This window comes from Anser anser (assembly GCF_964211835.1).
Source record: "Anser anser genome assembly, chromosome: 4".
NCBI classification, from domain to species: Eukaryota; Metazoa; Chordata; class Aves; order Anseriformes; family Anatidae; genus Anser; species Anser anser.
The window spans coordinates 70,206,025-70,221,417 of NC_139724.1; the positions used below are offsets into that span (position 1 = coordinate 70,206,025).

At 49.9% G+C, this 15,393-nt stretch overlaps 1 protein-coding gene across 1 annotated transcript; it reads left to right on the forward strand.

The window, feature by feature from the left end:
• The first annotated feature begins 51 nt into the window (after window positions 1–51).
• Window positions 52–15,393, forward strand: LOC310899162 (uncharacterized protein). Its single transcript, XM_083835235.1, has 9 exons — window positions 52–410; window positions 4,307–4,705; window positions 6,007–6,142; window positions 7,582–7,670; window positions 9,005–9,068; window positions 9,764–9,852; window positions 10,719–10,831; window positions 11,775–11,931; window positions 14,420–15,393. The coding sequence occupies exons 1-9, from the start codon at window positions 356–358 to the stop codon at window positions 14,569–14,571; spliced, it is 1,254 nt and encodes a 417-aa protein (XP_083691361.1). The 5' UTR covers window positions 52–355; the 3' UTR covers window positions 14,572–15,393.

Below are 15,393 nucleotides of genomic sequence, written 5' to 3' on the forward strand. Positions count from 1 at the left end.
TTCGCTCCAGGGAGATCACGGGGGCCTGGCCAGCAGCCAGGCACAGCTCTGCCTGTTCCTCTTCCCTTAGCCCGACGCGTTTCTGTACGCCATGAGAAGAGGGGAAGGCCTGCAGGTCTGCTCGACTTTTACTTTGCATCTCACCTGGAGGAGGCCAGCAATGCCTCGGCAAGCCCTGCTGCTGTCCCCGAATATAAACCCCCCTTTGTCGGGGGGAGGCCGATCTGCCCGAGCCGCATGATCAGCATCAGCTGACAGCGCTGGGCACGCACCCGGGGCGGGATAAGCAGTTAGCCGTGGGAGATCAGCTGCTGGGCCTGCCCCTCGACCAGCTCCGTTGTTCCTCGGGGGAAAAATGAGCGCCTGGCCCTCTCCTCTGCTCTGGAGCTTGGCCACGGCGTGTCTGACAGGTGAGGCCTCCTGGGGCTGGGTGACACGGTGACACACAGTGACACCGACACCATGACACCGCGGGGCTTTGCCACCACAGGGTGGGCAGAGCGAGGGAGGGAGGTGCTGGAAACGGCTTTAAAGATGCACAGTGCTGAAAGCGTAAATATAAAAACTTGCTTTTTTTAAAAAAAAAGAGGGGGGAGGGCTAGTTACTCTGCAAATTGAGGAGTTGCAGTGGCCTTTGCATGGCCTTACTTTAAACCCAGAGGAACAGGTTGCCCCAGCATGTTCACTTTCATGAGGTGTTTTTGGTAACTGGGACTCCTTAAGAGTCTGAATATTTTTGTAGTCGTGCCTTTGTCTGCTGCTTTCCTTGCTCTCCTCCTCCTGCACTGCTTTACTGTCAAATAACCGCGTTCTTATAACTGATGCTTTGGCAGTGTGGGATCCCCCAGAACTTGCTGTGCTTGGGGCTTCAGACCAGGTTTCTTGCAGGGCATGTCTGGCCACGTGAAACTTGGAAAATTCCTTGGGGCACGGTGCTGCCCCGCGACCTTCCCGTTCCTGCAGTCCGCCAGTGCTGTGGTCGGGGCTGGTGGGAGCCCACGGTCACCTGCCTTGTTGGGGCAGGAGCCCACCAGCTCTGCCACAACGGCTTGTGTTTCACAGAGCTCCTTGGCTCCTTCCCATCTGAGCACCAGGCAGCCCTTCTCTTGAAATTAAATTGGGGAAACTCACCGTTTCAGAAGCCTGTTATTCAGCTGTTGAATTCACCAAAGATTATCTTCACGTAGATAACTACGGCTTGGTTGCGTGTGGCTTGAAGGATTAGTTCCTCCCAAATAGCAGACTGTGCTGTTGTGCAAGGCTGGGAAGGAAAACTAAGGGGCTGTCCGTCCTATTTCTGCATTTTGTGAGTTCTCAGCCAGCGTCCATGTGCCTGCAGGTCAGCGAGGTTGCACGTCCTATAAATTAGGAAGGGCTAGCTCTGTCGTCAAGGGTTCAGTAACCTTCCTTCCGTGACATCCTCAAGGTTTTTTGAATAAAACACCATGCCAAGTTGTCACAAAAAGATGTCCCTCGTGTACTTTTGTTGATTCAATATCTTAAAAAAAATTGTCTATAGAAAGCAGAATTGCTGTTCCCTGCTGTAAACATGTGGACACTGTAAGCGTGGCGAGAAAACTGTTTGGAGAGCTGAGCAGGTCGGTTGAATATTGCTTTTTTCATACCTGTGATGCTGTAACTGGTAAAACCAAACATTACCTTTTTTTTTTTTTTTGGTCTAGATGCTCAAAACTATTTTTTTCCAGCATCACCACTTTTTCTTCCGGAAGTTGTTTAAACAGCTTTATGAAGTGCTGGCCACTGAAGGCTATTGATGGCTACTGATGTTTTGTAATGATTATTAATTATTTAATATTATTTAATGATTACTCTAGTAACTGAATGAAAAGACAACTTTCACTAAAATAATCCATCTTAACAGTACCACCACTGAACAGCAAAGCCAACCAAACAGCGAAAGCTTATGAGAAAGTAACATTCAACTAAAATATCTAGCCTTTAAAAAACAAAACCAGAAGTGCTTTAGCTGTGTGCAATCCAAAATACTGAAATCCACTGCAGAGTCTCTGGCAGATGAGCGTTTGGGACAGGCTGCTGTGCAGGAGATCACGCTTTGTGGTCCTTCTGAGAACTTTTCCTGGGAGAACTTTATGGTGCCCTCGAACTACTCCTAGCGTTTACTTTGAGATTAGCTTAATAAAGATTTGGGCTGACTCGGCTCACTGCCAGACAGGAGAAAAGAGAAGCAGACTGACTTCAGCCCTTAAGGCAGGGGAGGGGAATCGCCTGTCTCTGGTCAAAGCATGGCCAAGAGCTGCGTAGACCAGTGCTGGTGTCTCTTGGATGTTGATCTTGGACAAACAAGTAAGGAAAAAAAAAATCACCACTGTTAAATTCAGTGGTTCTGTTTTGGGAGATAGAGCCAGAAAACGTGGGCAGTGGCCCAGACAGCTGCCTTTCTCAGGAGCTGTAGGAAGACTGGGTCTTCTGAAATGTTGAGTACAAAGCGGTCAGTATACGCTTAGGAGGGAGCACTTTGAAGAGGTTGTTTCCTTGTGATCACAGCTTCATAAGGACTCTTTTATTCGCTGTCCTGTTTTTGCCATAGAAACCTAAGTGGTGTTGCTAGCCAGCTACATCTGCGTGTTGCTGTTTATGCTGGGGCAGCGCTAAGCACCAGCACCCACGGTGCCCAGCATCATGTGGGCAAACACAGCCCAAACAGTGAGAAATCAAAGGCTTGAGGAGAAGAGCTCAAAGGAGTTGGCTTGGGAAGGACTTTGCAGTGACCCATGCGTCCACAACCCCCTGGTGACCACGTTGTCACCACTGTGTGGTGTGGCCCCTCCAAGCTCTCCTTCCTCACCTGCATCTTGCCGTCGGGTGTCAGCTGTGCTCTCTTGTCTCCATCAACCTCCTAAAGCAACTTCTTAAAATAGTCTTTTTGTTTTCCCCGTGGAGGCCACCTGATTTCAGCAGCGCCCTTGCTGCAGTGGCTGAAGGAGCCCAAACCTTGTGTGATGGGGAGTGACAGTTCTGGGAACGCGCTGCTGGGCCCTGAGTCACCCTTTTGGTCCTGAAATAAAAACTGATGTAACTTACAGCTCTTATGTGACGCACTCCAGAAACAGCTTAATTGCCTGCTGAGTTTGATGCCTTATTATAATCGCTATTCCTGGCAATTTAACAAAACTTTTACTTTCAGAGCTACTTGTTTTTTTCCCAGCTGCCTCTAAGAGAGTGGCTGGACACGTCTGCGAACCTCTGTCTTCCAGTAATTAACAAGTGTTTTTAAAAGAATGAAAGGAGTGTGTGTGCCCTTGAACTGCTTATACCACGTATTAGCACTTTGCCGTAAGAGGGCAGGTGAGAGGAAAAAAGCAACGGGCAGCCATGGGTGCAGATTGATGCCTTACCAAAGTTGCATGTTTTCAGAAGCTGCAGTTATTCGGCGGAGGAAATCCCTGCCCTGAACTCCCGATCCAAGCTGATGTGAGTGCTGTGGTGGCATGAATGGGCTGGTTTTGTTTTGCTTTGTTTGCTTAGCACGGCACTGCTAAATGAAAACCGACCTGCTCCTTCCCTTTTGTTTAGCTTTATGGGTTTTTCCTCCGTTCTGAGACTGGAAAGCATCCATTTCCCATGGTCATGTGCTGAGAGATCGCTGTCATCAGCAGACACCAGTTCAGTCTATTATGGATTACAGCAAATAACTTGAACCGCAGTAATACCCCGGTTCTCTGAAAATTACGGCTTTTTCGCTAAGAATCACCACTGCTCTCACAAGGGAGGGATTCTGGACTCGAAGCAAGTCTCTGCCCATGGACAGGTTCCCTTTGGGTTGCCAGATGCATCTCCAGAACAGCATAAAAGAAATCCCAAACCCATGCCTTTTCTTTCTTGATCCCTTTAACCAAGATGGGATGAAACAGGCAGCTACTTGACAAGCATCTTAAATCAGATTGCTGGGGGATCTCAGGGTGAGCTGTCTTCAGCGGCTGCCCCTAGCAAAACCAAATGTTTTGGGCAATTCTCACAACCCCTTATCTACGAGTGTCAGAGCGCCTCAACGTGGGACTTGGATGATCTTATGGGTTTTTTCCAATCTCCGTGGTTCTAGGACTCTAACACACATGCTTGGTAAGTCTCTTGTGTGTTGGTGATGCTCAGATGCTGGCAGTGATGCTTCTATGTTGCTCTGTAATGGAACATAGCAGAAGGCAGTTTCTGGACATCAAACAGGGACTTGTGGGTTAAGCAGTTATTAAAAACCTAATGGGAAGTCTACACATTAATGGGAGAACAGTAATTTCACCACTAATGATGTTCTTTTTCCTTTTCTTAGGTATTGCTTTAGGCCAGCTGACCACTACCCAAGTCCCTGTTTCATCAACCCCGGTGCCTCCCAGTGGCACCACGACCCATGCCTCCACACCCCCAGCTCCTGGTGGTGTTACAACCACCACAGACCTCGTCACGGCCACAGCTGTGCCATCGGCAGACCCTGGAACAACAACGCTCGCTCCGGCCCTGCCCACCACCCTGCCGGTGACCGCGCTCACCTCTGGGATCGTCACCACCTCTCACGCATCCACCAGTGCCTCGGCCACCCCTCCAGATGTCACCACGTCTCCTGGAGATCCACCAACAGCTCCGTCCCTCACCACCTCTGTGCCCTCCAACTGCAGCAGAGTGAACGTGACGGCATGTGCCCCTTGCTCCCCAGGGACATTTCCCAGCGATGGTAAGAGTTTGTGCTTGCCCCAGCTCTCCTGTGCTAGGTGGAAAAGTGAGTGGTCAAGAGAGGTGAGAGCAGCACGTGATGTTGGGGGCTTGGATGGGGAGCAGGCATGGGAGTGAACTTGTTGTATCTTTCTGAAGTTAAAGATGTGGACATGGCTGGCCTTGTGCTGTTGGTCTTCCCAGTGTTTCCCCAGCAGGATGGAGAAGTGGTGGGATTGCAACCACGAAGTGTAACACAAGGACAACCTCATTTACCAGCAGGAGGATGCTTTTTTTGACATGCAGGGCCAAATACAAGAAAAGTCTCAAACTTTTCTCAGACTCTCAAGTGGTTGAATGGGAATGAATCCCTACTACAGAAACAGCCTTTTCCCTTGGGCTTGAGAAACAACCCAGGCAACCTCTGTTGCAGTAGAGTGCATGACGTTACTTTATTCAGAAGTTCTTTACATGTTGCAAGGTGTTTGCTTTTCCAATGCCCCCCCACCCCCCCAAAAATATATATATATTAAAAAAAAAATGCAAAACAAACCCTAAAATGCAAGCCATGCACTTCCCCCACTGCTGGGCTCTTTCAAAGAGAGGACTGAGCAGACCTGATGCTCTAGGGTAAATCTGCAGAGGACAGGAGGCAATTCCCATCACCCTTGCGTGCAGGATGTGCCTCTGCAGGACTTTGTCTTGCCCGTGCTTTATCCCTGCAGTGCCAAGGACTGGTTGCTGCAAGAAGTGGGATGGTGGATCTGACGTGTGCCGTTACAGCAAATCCCATACGACTGTTCTGCGTAGCTCAGATTTGTTTTGTGGAGCAAAGACTGCTGGAGCTTATGTCTGGTGGGAATACTGCCTTGCCTGTGCTCAAAGAAAAGCTGTTTCTACTTACGGCAGATTCTCTGCTCTCGGGGTTTTCTGCTTCAGTTCTGCTTCCCGCAAATGTAAATTTGTTAAGGAATCAAAAGGAAGTGTGTTTTTTCCTTTTTGTGTGGTGGTGGGAAACGAGGAAAACCCTCCTCTCCCCTCAAACCGAAAGAGGAAAAAGCAGTCTTGGTCTTCTCATCAGAAGTCCACGCTGACAGAATTGAGACCATTGTCTTATGTCTGTTCTCCTGATCACTAATGGAGCACAGCAGCATCACTAGCATTAATATTACCATTTTCTACCCCTTAAGATTGTCCTGCTGGAGGAGCTGGATCCAAACACATGCATTCATTGCCGTGCCCCGTGCTGACAAGCCCAGGGGCTGTACTGGGTGTTGAAGTTGAGTCTCACAGTCCTGATCCTCACCCCTCTGTCCCTTTCAGACGCCTGGAGCTGCTCGTGCTGCACGGGGGGCTCGTGCACGGACGCCGGTGCCTGCGTTCCCTGCCCGGTGGGGCACTACCAGCCCACGTGGGGACAGCAGAGGTGCCTGCCGTGTCCGCGGGGACACTACGCCAAGTAGGTGACCCAGGGTGGTGGACGAGGCTGGTGGCATGGAGTGGGCGCCTCCTCCCTCAAAACCCTTCCCAGCCTGCCAAAACTCTTCCCGTGGGCTATGGGAAAGGGCTGCGGGGGTTGTTTCCCAGTGGACCCGCTTAGTGCTGCTAAAGCTTTCTTACCAGGAGCCTCTGGTGGTGGTGTGCTTGTGCGGAGGGCTTCTCGGTGTCCAGCTCTCTGGTGGCCCCTCATGTTTCAGAAGCGTTAGGGGGAATGGAGGTCTGCCATGAGTTAGGGACAACGTCTGGGACTTAGGTGGGGGGATCTTTAGCACGGACGTGGTGCTTTTCTCTTGGGTGCCTCAGGCAAACAGCTTCATTCCTGTGCTTTGCACAACTCCTTCCTCACACTACGTTTCCCTTCCTCCAAGGGATCATGTAACAGGCCTGGGGCCTGGCCCTCTGCTGCGGCCTGGCCCGGCCTGCCGCCACTTCTAGCCCCTCGGGGGTACAGGTGGCCTGCAGGGAGCGGATCTGTCCCAGGCCTTTGGAAAGGTGGCTGAAAGGAGGAGGGGAAGAGCAGGGAGGGAGCCGCGGCAGCCCCAGTGGCATTGCTTCCAGTTTTTGTGGTACTGGGAGTTCTCCCACTGTCCCCAGGCCGCAAGCGGCTCTGGCTGACACAGAGCCCTGTACTGGTTTGGTTTAAGCCAAGTATTTGCTTCCTTTTTTTCCTCCACAAATCTTGCTCAGCCCTGAGGTTTCCAAAGGGATTAAAGAGCATGTCCTTGTTTTCCTCCAAAGCATCCCCGGGTACGTTAACAAATTCTTAAGCCCACATGCTCGTTGTTGGGGATTTGGCTCTATCTGTGATGCATGCACCAGATTTCCTCCTTCTCTGCCTTTTCCATTTTCCTTCCCGTCCTCCCGGAGGCCTTGATGTGTTATATCCCTGTTCCCACAGTCCCTGTTGTTTAAGGTCAGGACTCCCACACACCGGTGCTTCTGGTTGAGCTCCCTTTTCGACTCTGTGACCTCTCAGCAGTGGAGCAGCTCCTCTTAAAACAGACAATGGGAGCTGAACACCATCAAGCACCTTTCCAATTCAGACCAACCTGCCTGGAGTGTGGATTTGAGCCTGACTTTAAACATTTTTTTTTTTTTTTTAAAGCCTGGCTAAAATTTAAATTTCAAGGCCCAGAACTCAGAATCGGAACCTTTCCCTACAGCTGGTATAAAGCTATTTCCGTATAGCTAGTATTAATAATAGTTGATTTTTTTATCCCTGGACCCTTACCATTCAGGCAATTTCAGGTTGTTATTTTTCTGCCTGAACTCCCTCATTGAAATTTCCCTACTTCTAGACTTGTTAGTGGGGAAAAAAAGAGCCACGCTCCACTGTCTCAAGCAGAGAGGAGCCCCAATGAGTGAAAATCATGCTAACCTCTGCTCGGTTCCCCCCAGCGCCACGAGGAGCACCGCGTGCTCCCCCTGCCCGCCCGGCCATTACGCGAACGAGTCTGGGGCTGCAGCCTGCAGAGCGTGCCAGAAAGGTAAAGTTTGGGTTTGGTTCGTATTCAGCCCAGATGAGCTCGCATCAGACTGTGCAAGGCTCTTTTGTGGGGCCAGATGCAATTACCAGGTAACTTAAAAGCACTGAAGAATAAACAGGTTATTTTGTTCAGGCCAAAAATAGAATAGCAGATCTCGTCTCGTACTGTTATCGATGTTTTTATTAAAAAGGAAAAAAAAACAGGTCTCAGACCAAGTCATGTTCCTGTTTTCAACAAGCTAATACTAATACTGCAAGGAAAGCCTATTCCTGAAAGCCAGGAAATAAATTTTATGAAATTTGGTTATAGCACAAGGGACAAGGGGGAGTCAAGAAAGGAAAGCGTTTCTCCTATTTTCAACAGAAAAAAATAGTCTAAAACATTGCGATGTGGTGTTCGTTCTTTTTTTTGTTGTTGTCTTTTTGTTCTGTTTTGTTTTGTTAGGCTGTCTTCTGCAGTTTGAATATTAAATGTGACACTCCCCTTACCTCCCAGACATCGCAAGCTGGGTTTTCAGCAAGCTCCTTTTAGTACCTGGACGTATGCAACACGAGCCTGGTACAGCATGTTCGCAGACAGCGTGACAACACGTTCAGAAGGGGCCAGCATTTACTTATGCAAAAGCCTAATTAACACATGCAGCGCAGCAGCTATTCGGTATACAAATTAAGAGCTCCTTCTACATGCACAAGTGGTTTCTTGAAAATCCGTGCACAAAACTTCTCAGCTCACACCTCAATCTTGGCTATCATTTGGGGAGCCTGGGAGGAAAAATGCGTTTTAGGCAGCAGTTGGAGACTGTCATTGGTGACAATGGTGCAGTATGTCACTGCCTTCACTTGGCAAATTGTTCAGTGTGCTAGACCACAGGAGGAGTCCATGAACGTGGCCCCCATATCATGCAGTTTTCGGTTTTAAAAGATGCATTTTCCTTGCAGGGTGAGGGAGGAGGCTTTGCTTTCTTCCTGCTCATCTGTAGCCCACAGAACTTGTTTCTGTGCCTCCTGTCCTCCTCCCTACCGTGCTGGGGGGAGTCCATTTCACAGAATCACAGAATGGTTTGGGTTGGAAGGGACTTTAAAGCCCATCCAGTCCCACCCCCCTGCCGTGGGCAGGGACACCTCCCACCAGCCCAGGCTGCCCAAAGCCCCATCCAGCCTGGCCTTGGGCACCCCCAGGGATGGGGCATCCACAGCTTCTCTGGGCAGCCTGTGCCAGGGCCTCACCGCCCTTATTTCTTTGTGTGTAATGTGGAGATGAGCAACTGTCTGACAATGTGGGGACAGGGATGGTGGAGGAAAGCTCCTGAAAACTTGCTCTTTCTTCTCTTCCAGGTTATTTTAGCTCCCAGCAAAATGCAGCTTTTTGTCTGCCTTGCCTGCCTGGATCGTTTTGCAAGTAAGAAATCCCTGCATGACTTTGGGGACCGGGAGAGGTGGCATATCTGGTAGCGGCCACTGAGCTCTGAAAGCCAAAGTGCTGGCCAGAGGGGCATCCCCGTGGCTCCCAGCTGGTGCTGAGCAGTGGTGAGAGAGGGGTTGTATGATGGGGGGAACATCCTGACAGCTGTGTTACCCAGAGTGAAGAACAAGTGGGCTTGTGTGTCCTGGGATCAGTTGGGTGCAGGTTTTGTAGCCAAAGCGGATGAGCCCATGTCACCTTGTGCTCACTTGTCCCATGTGCCGCAGCAGCTCTTGGCTGAACTTTGAGTAAATTCCCACGGGAATGGACTCTGGGGCTTATGTAGCTGCACGGTGGGTCTGTTGCTCCTAAATCCCTTCAGCACCCATCGAGCAGCTCCACCCGAGTTTGCTAGGGAGCAGCAACAGCTGGGACACCGAGTTCTGACTTGTCTCATGCAAACAAGAAACCAAGGAGAAGACAGAAATGCCATCATGTGCCTGACCCTAATTAGGCATACGGGGGAAACCACATTGGAGAGAACTACAGCTGCCTACAGAATGGCAAAAGCTGGTAGCCAGAGGAGAACTCAGCCCCTGGCTGCGTGTTCATATAAACGCAGGTGTCGGTGGGTCGGCTTGATCTCAAAGCGCTGGTCATATGGTGTTGTCTTGCTCCATTCCTCTCCCCAGCACCTCCAGCTGCACGGCATGTCTGGCCTGTCCCGGTGGGCACGAGGCTCTGCGCGAGGCAGCCGAGGCGTGCGCGCCGTGCCGGGCAGGTGGGTAGCGCGGTGGAGGGCTGCGGTCACAGGTGGTGAACAACTTTGGTGCATTGCACGGCTTTGGGCAGTGCAAGGAAGCAGGTCGTGCGTGACTTCAGCAGCAGAAGGGAGGATTTCTTCCCAAAACTTTTGTCCTTTGACCCAGAGGGCATCTCTCCCTGCCATCATGAGTGCCCCAGCTGATGTCTGTGGAGCAAAGAGCTGCTGCTGCAGCGATGGAAAGGTGCTGGGGGGGGGGGTCTTTTTTTGGCCCTTGCTGGTGTGCCAGGATGTGCTGTGCCAAATCTTCCTGCTCCTGTGGTTAATGCTGGGCTGCAGAGCGCTGCTGCCAGCCTGCACCATGGAGGGAGCACCGGGGACGCTGCAGTCACACAAGCTTTAATCATGCAAAACAGCATTAATCGCTCTGAGACCCGTGACTTTCCTGACCTGTCATTCCCTCAGAGCTTAGGAAACTGAGCTGTGTGTTAAACTCTGCTTGGCAAGTTTCAAACAGCTGGAAAAGGTGTTTGAATCCCAAATTAGAGGGGATGAAATGCTGCTGACCTCCAGCTCCAACCTTCCCTCTGCTTTAAAGCCGCAGCTCAGCACTGAACCCAGCTCCCACTGTACTCCTACTCAAACGTACTGCTTCCAGATCTGAAACCAGGTGTCATTTGGTCCCTTTCCCTGCATTTATTCTCCCTTCCCTGCCCCTTTGGCACCCAGCAAGGACCAAAGTCCAGGCTCAGCTTTTGTCATGCACATCAAGTATTTCATGCTCTTTCTCCTCGTGGCTTTGAAAGCAAACTCATCCATATGCAATTTGCAAAGGCCCCAGGGTCTAGTCCCAGATCTTAATTTTGTGCTTGTTTGCTACTTAGGTATGTTCAAAGGTCCCGGTGACACCGCGTGCAAGCTCTGCGAGCCAGGAGAATACCAATTGCTGCAGGGCCAGGAGAGCTGTGACCTGTGCCCAGAGAACCACTACTGCCCCGTGAGTCTCTTTTGGCAGCCTGGCTTAACAAATACAAATGTCCTGTGACGAGCTAATGCACTTTTAATTAACACCGTTTTTAGCTGAGCCTATTTCCTTTTCTTAAATACAGATAGAGCCCTGACAGAGGGAGCCGGTTGCAATTATGACACCAGGAGCCTGGCTTTGTTCCACCCTTGGAGCTGCCTGGCCTCGGTGGGCTGTCAGGGGACAGTCAGAGGATGGGGTATCCATTAACTAGGCTGTTTGGCCTCTAGACTGGCTGTATAATGTCACCTTCTCTCTTCACCCTACTCTAAGTAACACCGCAGGGCCTGGCAGGCTGAGATGAATGACAGCAGGTTCATTTTTTATTTTTATTTTTTATTCCCAGTGCTGAAGTGCACCACCCATTCACACTCACCATCAATACCAGTCAGGATGGTGTTGGTGTCTCCCAGCTGTTTGCAGCACTGCCTGCTGGTGGGGAGGGGGCAGCCCTTGCCCCAACCCCCTTGGTATCAGCACAGCCCACAGCCCACACACACGAAAGCCCGTAGGCACCACAGCTGACACCCCTTTGGTGGACAGAGGGGTGCAGTCACCTGCTAGGCAGGCACACAGGTGGCTCCACCTCGGCTCCCGAGGGCAAGGAGAGGAGAAGCAGCAGCAGCACCACCAGCACCTGATGCTGGTGATGCTGCAGTTTCAGGTGGCTGGCTGCTCGTTCTGCCTCTGCCCCAGTTTGTCTCCACCAAGGGCTCCATCTGGGAGCTCGAGTCACTTCTAGTCTCCCTTCTGAGCCAGCAGGGCAGTGAGTACCTTATAAAGCAGGTTTTCACAGCGTGCCCCAGGCCCAGAAGCTCTCATCCTGTTGTGCATGGGGGCAGAGGCAATGCTTACCCTACTGCTGCTTTCCCTGCTGGCCGCTGCTGCTGAGGAACTTGCTTTTTCTCTCGGTTAGAGCCCGGACGTGAAACCAACCAAGTGCCCTCCCGATGCCTTCTGCCCCGCAGGCAGCACAGAGCCACAGTACTGCATGGAGGCCTTCCTCTACAAGGTGGGCAGCTCCTGCCAGCTGGCGCCGCTGGCCATCGTCCTCCTGGCCCTTCTCTCCGCAGGTGAGCATTGTCTTCTCTAGCCTCGGGTTGTGCCAGCAATAGGCTCTGGGTGGTGTGTGTTACAGTTCCTGAAACCTGGGTTTCTAGTAAAGGTCTTTCTGGTTGTTCATCCCTTTGAAAGGAAGCAGTGAGCTGCTGTGCCTTCTGTTGCCATCAAAAGTGGCTGCGGAGCTCAAAGCCATCCCACTGCCCCATATTCCTTAATTTCCCCATAGCCTTATAGCACAGTGACCTACGGTGTCACAAATATGAAGTCAGTGCTGGAACCAGACTGCAGTAACGTGGTGAACAGGCTGAATGTAGTTTAAATGCATGAGCCACCCTTTAACACGGGTTTCTCACCCTGCACAACTTCTCATTTTCATGTACTGCTCTCTATGCAAATGGTAGTCCTTTCCCCGTTTGTAAGCAGGGATATTGCTGAATATTAAGTAGGGATGTACAGCTAGTGAGATAAGGAATGTTTGTTTGTCCTTGGGAAGCAGCAGTGTGTAGAGCCTCCAAAACAGGAATATCTTTGCTGCCCAGACGTAGGAAAATGGATGATTTCCTCCCATGTACGAGACTTCAGGTTTCCTAAAAGCATCCCCTCTGCTCCTGTGGTATTTTTCCAGTCAAAGACCATCCATTCAGTGCAGTGACTGGGGGAAGCAGGCAGTGGCATGGAAAACAGGCACCTGCTGTAATTAGCTCGTTCGAGGGGAGCCAGGCAGGAAGCCAGCAGGTGGATGAGTGCTCCATGAGGGAGCTACACCAGGAATGTTTATCCCACAATGATGAGTAGGCATTTGTAATCTTAACAGAGGGAAAAAATAAGAGTTGTGTAGTTTTAAATCAGTTGTTACCTCTGATTAAACTTTCCCCCAAACTTTGTGATGCAAATTGAACAACTGTTACTGATTGTGAAAAGATCAAGCAGAGCAAGCTGGAAGAGGGATGTTCAAGCTGAGGCTGATCTGAAAAGAAATCCCCATGTTAAATGCTGCTTCCTCTACCAGCTTTTTTGCCACGGTCTTTTCATCGCCTCCTGGTAGTCTACGGCATTAAAGCCACCTACCCCTGAGTTTCTGTGCTTGAAGCCCAACAGTTACGTGCCTTCTGAACACACATCCTCCAGAGTGGCTCACTGCTGTTAAAAGGCAGAGGAGAGATCAAGCAGATGCATTACACCCTGCTACGAACAAAAAAGAGCAGAGCTTCAACAACAAAGCAGCATTAGCTGCTCCTATCAAAGTCCTCTCTTGGCACACGAGGACTACATGGATATAAGAAGGAGAAAATCACTTTACTATGCAGGGACACTGCCCAGGGGCTGTGGGGGCTCCGTGGGGATCTCCAGGAGCCGCCTGGACGTGGGGCTGGGCCCCCTGCTCGGGGTGGCCCTGCTGGGGCAGGGCTCGGAGCAGAAGGCCCCAGAGGTCCCTGCCAGCCTCGGCCATCCTGTGAGGCTGTGAAAAGGGCAGCAGAGGCCTGAGGAGCTATGGGGCTCCTCCCCAGTAGGAGTGGACGAGGGTCCTTCTCAGCTGGGACTTGGAACCACACGACAGCTCCCCCACCTCGGGAGCCTGGATTCTGCTGTGCCAGGCTACGGTCCAAAAATCTGCCCAGACAGATGCCATCTGAAGCAAGTATTAATTAGAAAAAGTAGATTAAAATGAAACACATGAAAAGCCTACCCATGCAGGAACAATGTCCAATTAACCAGAGTTTCTGACAAACGAGGCTGAGGGTCACAGAACAACATTCCTTAGTCAAGTCCTGCATGGCAAAGTGTTTGCTAAGAATAGGGGCAAAAGAAACAGCCCACGCTGGAACCTGCGAGCATTTCACGGCTGGGCTAACAGATCAATTGTTTACAGTGAGCTTGTCTGCTCACACAACCTAAATTTGGATGTATTTGTCTGGACATATTGCATCACAGCGACAGATTTGTGCTCTTCTGTTAAGATCAGTTTTCCTTGATTATGCTTATGCCAGAAACAAACAAAAAAAATGTCACAGTACTTGAGATTTGCCAATTATTTCCATGTCTATGCCCAACCTAAAAGTAATTTTTTCTGACAGTCCTGATCTCAGTCTAGACTCAAAGTTAATCTAGGTCAGTTACTTCTTATGCTTTATTATAAGCACTGCACAGAGCAAATGCATCTCTCAACAAGGTCTTTCAGAGGGGTGGCACAAGTGCAACAAGTCTGCATTGATAGGATGCCAGGTGGGTAATGACAGTGCCACAGAGCAGAGAGTAATGAGGAATAGAAAAACAAGTAACAGTTATTTCATTAAAACCCGCTGCCATTCTCTGTGGCTTTCAGAGTAAAGCTGAAATGCTAAAGCTGAGTTGTTACAGCTAGCCAAATCTTTTTTGTGCCCAAGCATAGGAGGAGAAAAAACTTCATTTACTGTAAGATAATACAGCAGTCAGAAAGCACTAGAACAAAGCTCACCTGACACTTTTCTCATCTGAAAATTAACCATAATTATGTTCCAGGTGGAATCCTTACCATCTTTGTGATAATACTGAAAAGGAAGCATGACTCTAGCAAGAACTCTTTGAAGTCCCTGCTGCTACCAAGAAAGTCGGGGTGGCACACAACCTACGGCATGATGGAGCACACAGAGCCGGTGTATGCTGGCTGGTAGCAGAGGAATTGCTAACGGCAAGCACGTGTCTGCATATGTGAAAATGTTTAACAATCACCAACCCATTTCCATATAGCCAAAATAAGTGCAGAGAAATACAAATCAAATAATTTTCAGCTGTGACTACTTGTGCTAATCAGTTCAGCTGAGTGATGTTTGAAAACAGGCTGAACAGCACAAGTATCCCCCTTTAATTCTGGGCTTCACTTACAAACAAAGTTTTCTCCTTTTCTTTAGAAAGGAGAAAGCCAAACTCCCCCTTTCAGCAGTCAGCTCAACAACCTGAGCAAAGACTGACTGCTCCAGTTATCAAGGTTTCCACAGCACAATTGTTTCCCCATAAGCAGGAACTAAGATGAAAGTATTCCTTTAAAGAATATGCGCATGTATTTACTTATTTACCTTTCTCAAAACTTTACCATTACTTTAAGGAAGGACAAAATTAGGAAAAGGATCCCAAAGCTTTCCCCTTCCTCTCAGCTGTGGGAAAACACATGCAACAGAACTAATGGTTGATTCCTGGACAAATACACCCCTTCTGTTTCCTGCTGCAGTTTCTAATGCAGCGCTTCATCCCACAGGAGCAATGACAAACTTTGAGCAAACCTCGCAGAAGTTTTCTTTCTTAGCCAAGCCACACAGGTAAGACATGAAACTGCACAAAGTCCTTTGGGGTGCAGCTCCTGACACCAAACTGTCTCTGGTGCAGGCAGCCCAAGTGACCATCCCAGCTGGCTACACAAATGTGATTTGTATTTTACAGCAACAATTTAAAGCCTTGTAGGTGTTGTGTGGCTGGCTACCTCTTCTCTTTTTAAAACT

What these genes read in the sequence shown, in the direction of transcription:
- LOC310899162 (XM_083835235.1), top strand. Translation starts at nt 356, where the DNA reads ATGAGCGCCTGGCCCTCTCCTCTGCTCTGGAGCTTGGCCACGGCGTGT. An exon ending in CCGCGGGGACACTACGCCAA is followed by an intron (nt 6,143 to 7,581) that starts GTAGGTGACCCA and finishes GGTTCCCCCCAG; the next exon opens with CGCCACGAGGAGCACCGCGT. An exon ending in CCTGGCCCTTCTCTCCGCAG is followed by an intron (nt 11,932 to 14,419) that starts GTGAGCATTGTC and finishes ATTATGTTCCAG; the next exon opens with GTGGAATCCTTACCATCTTT.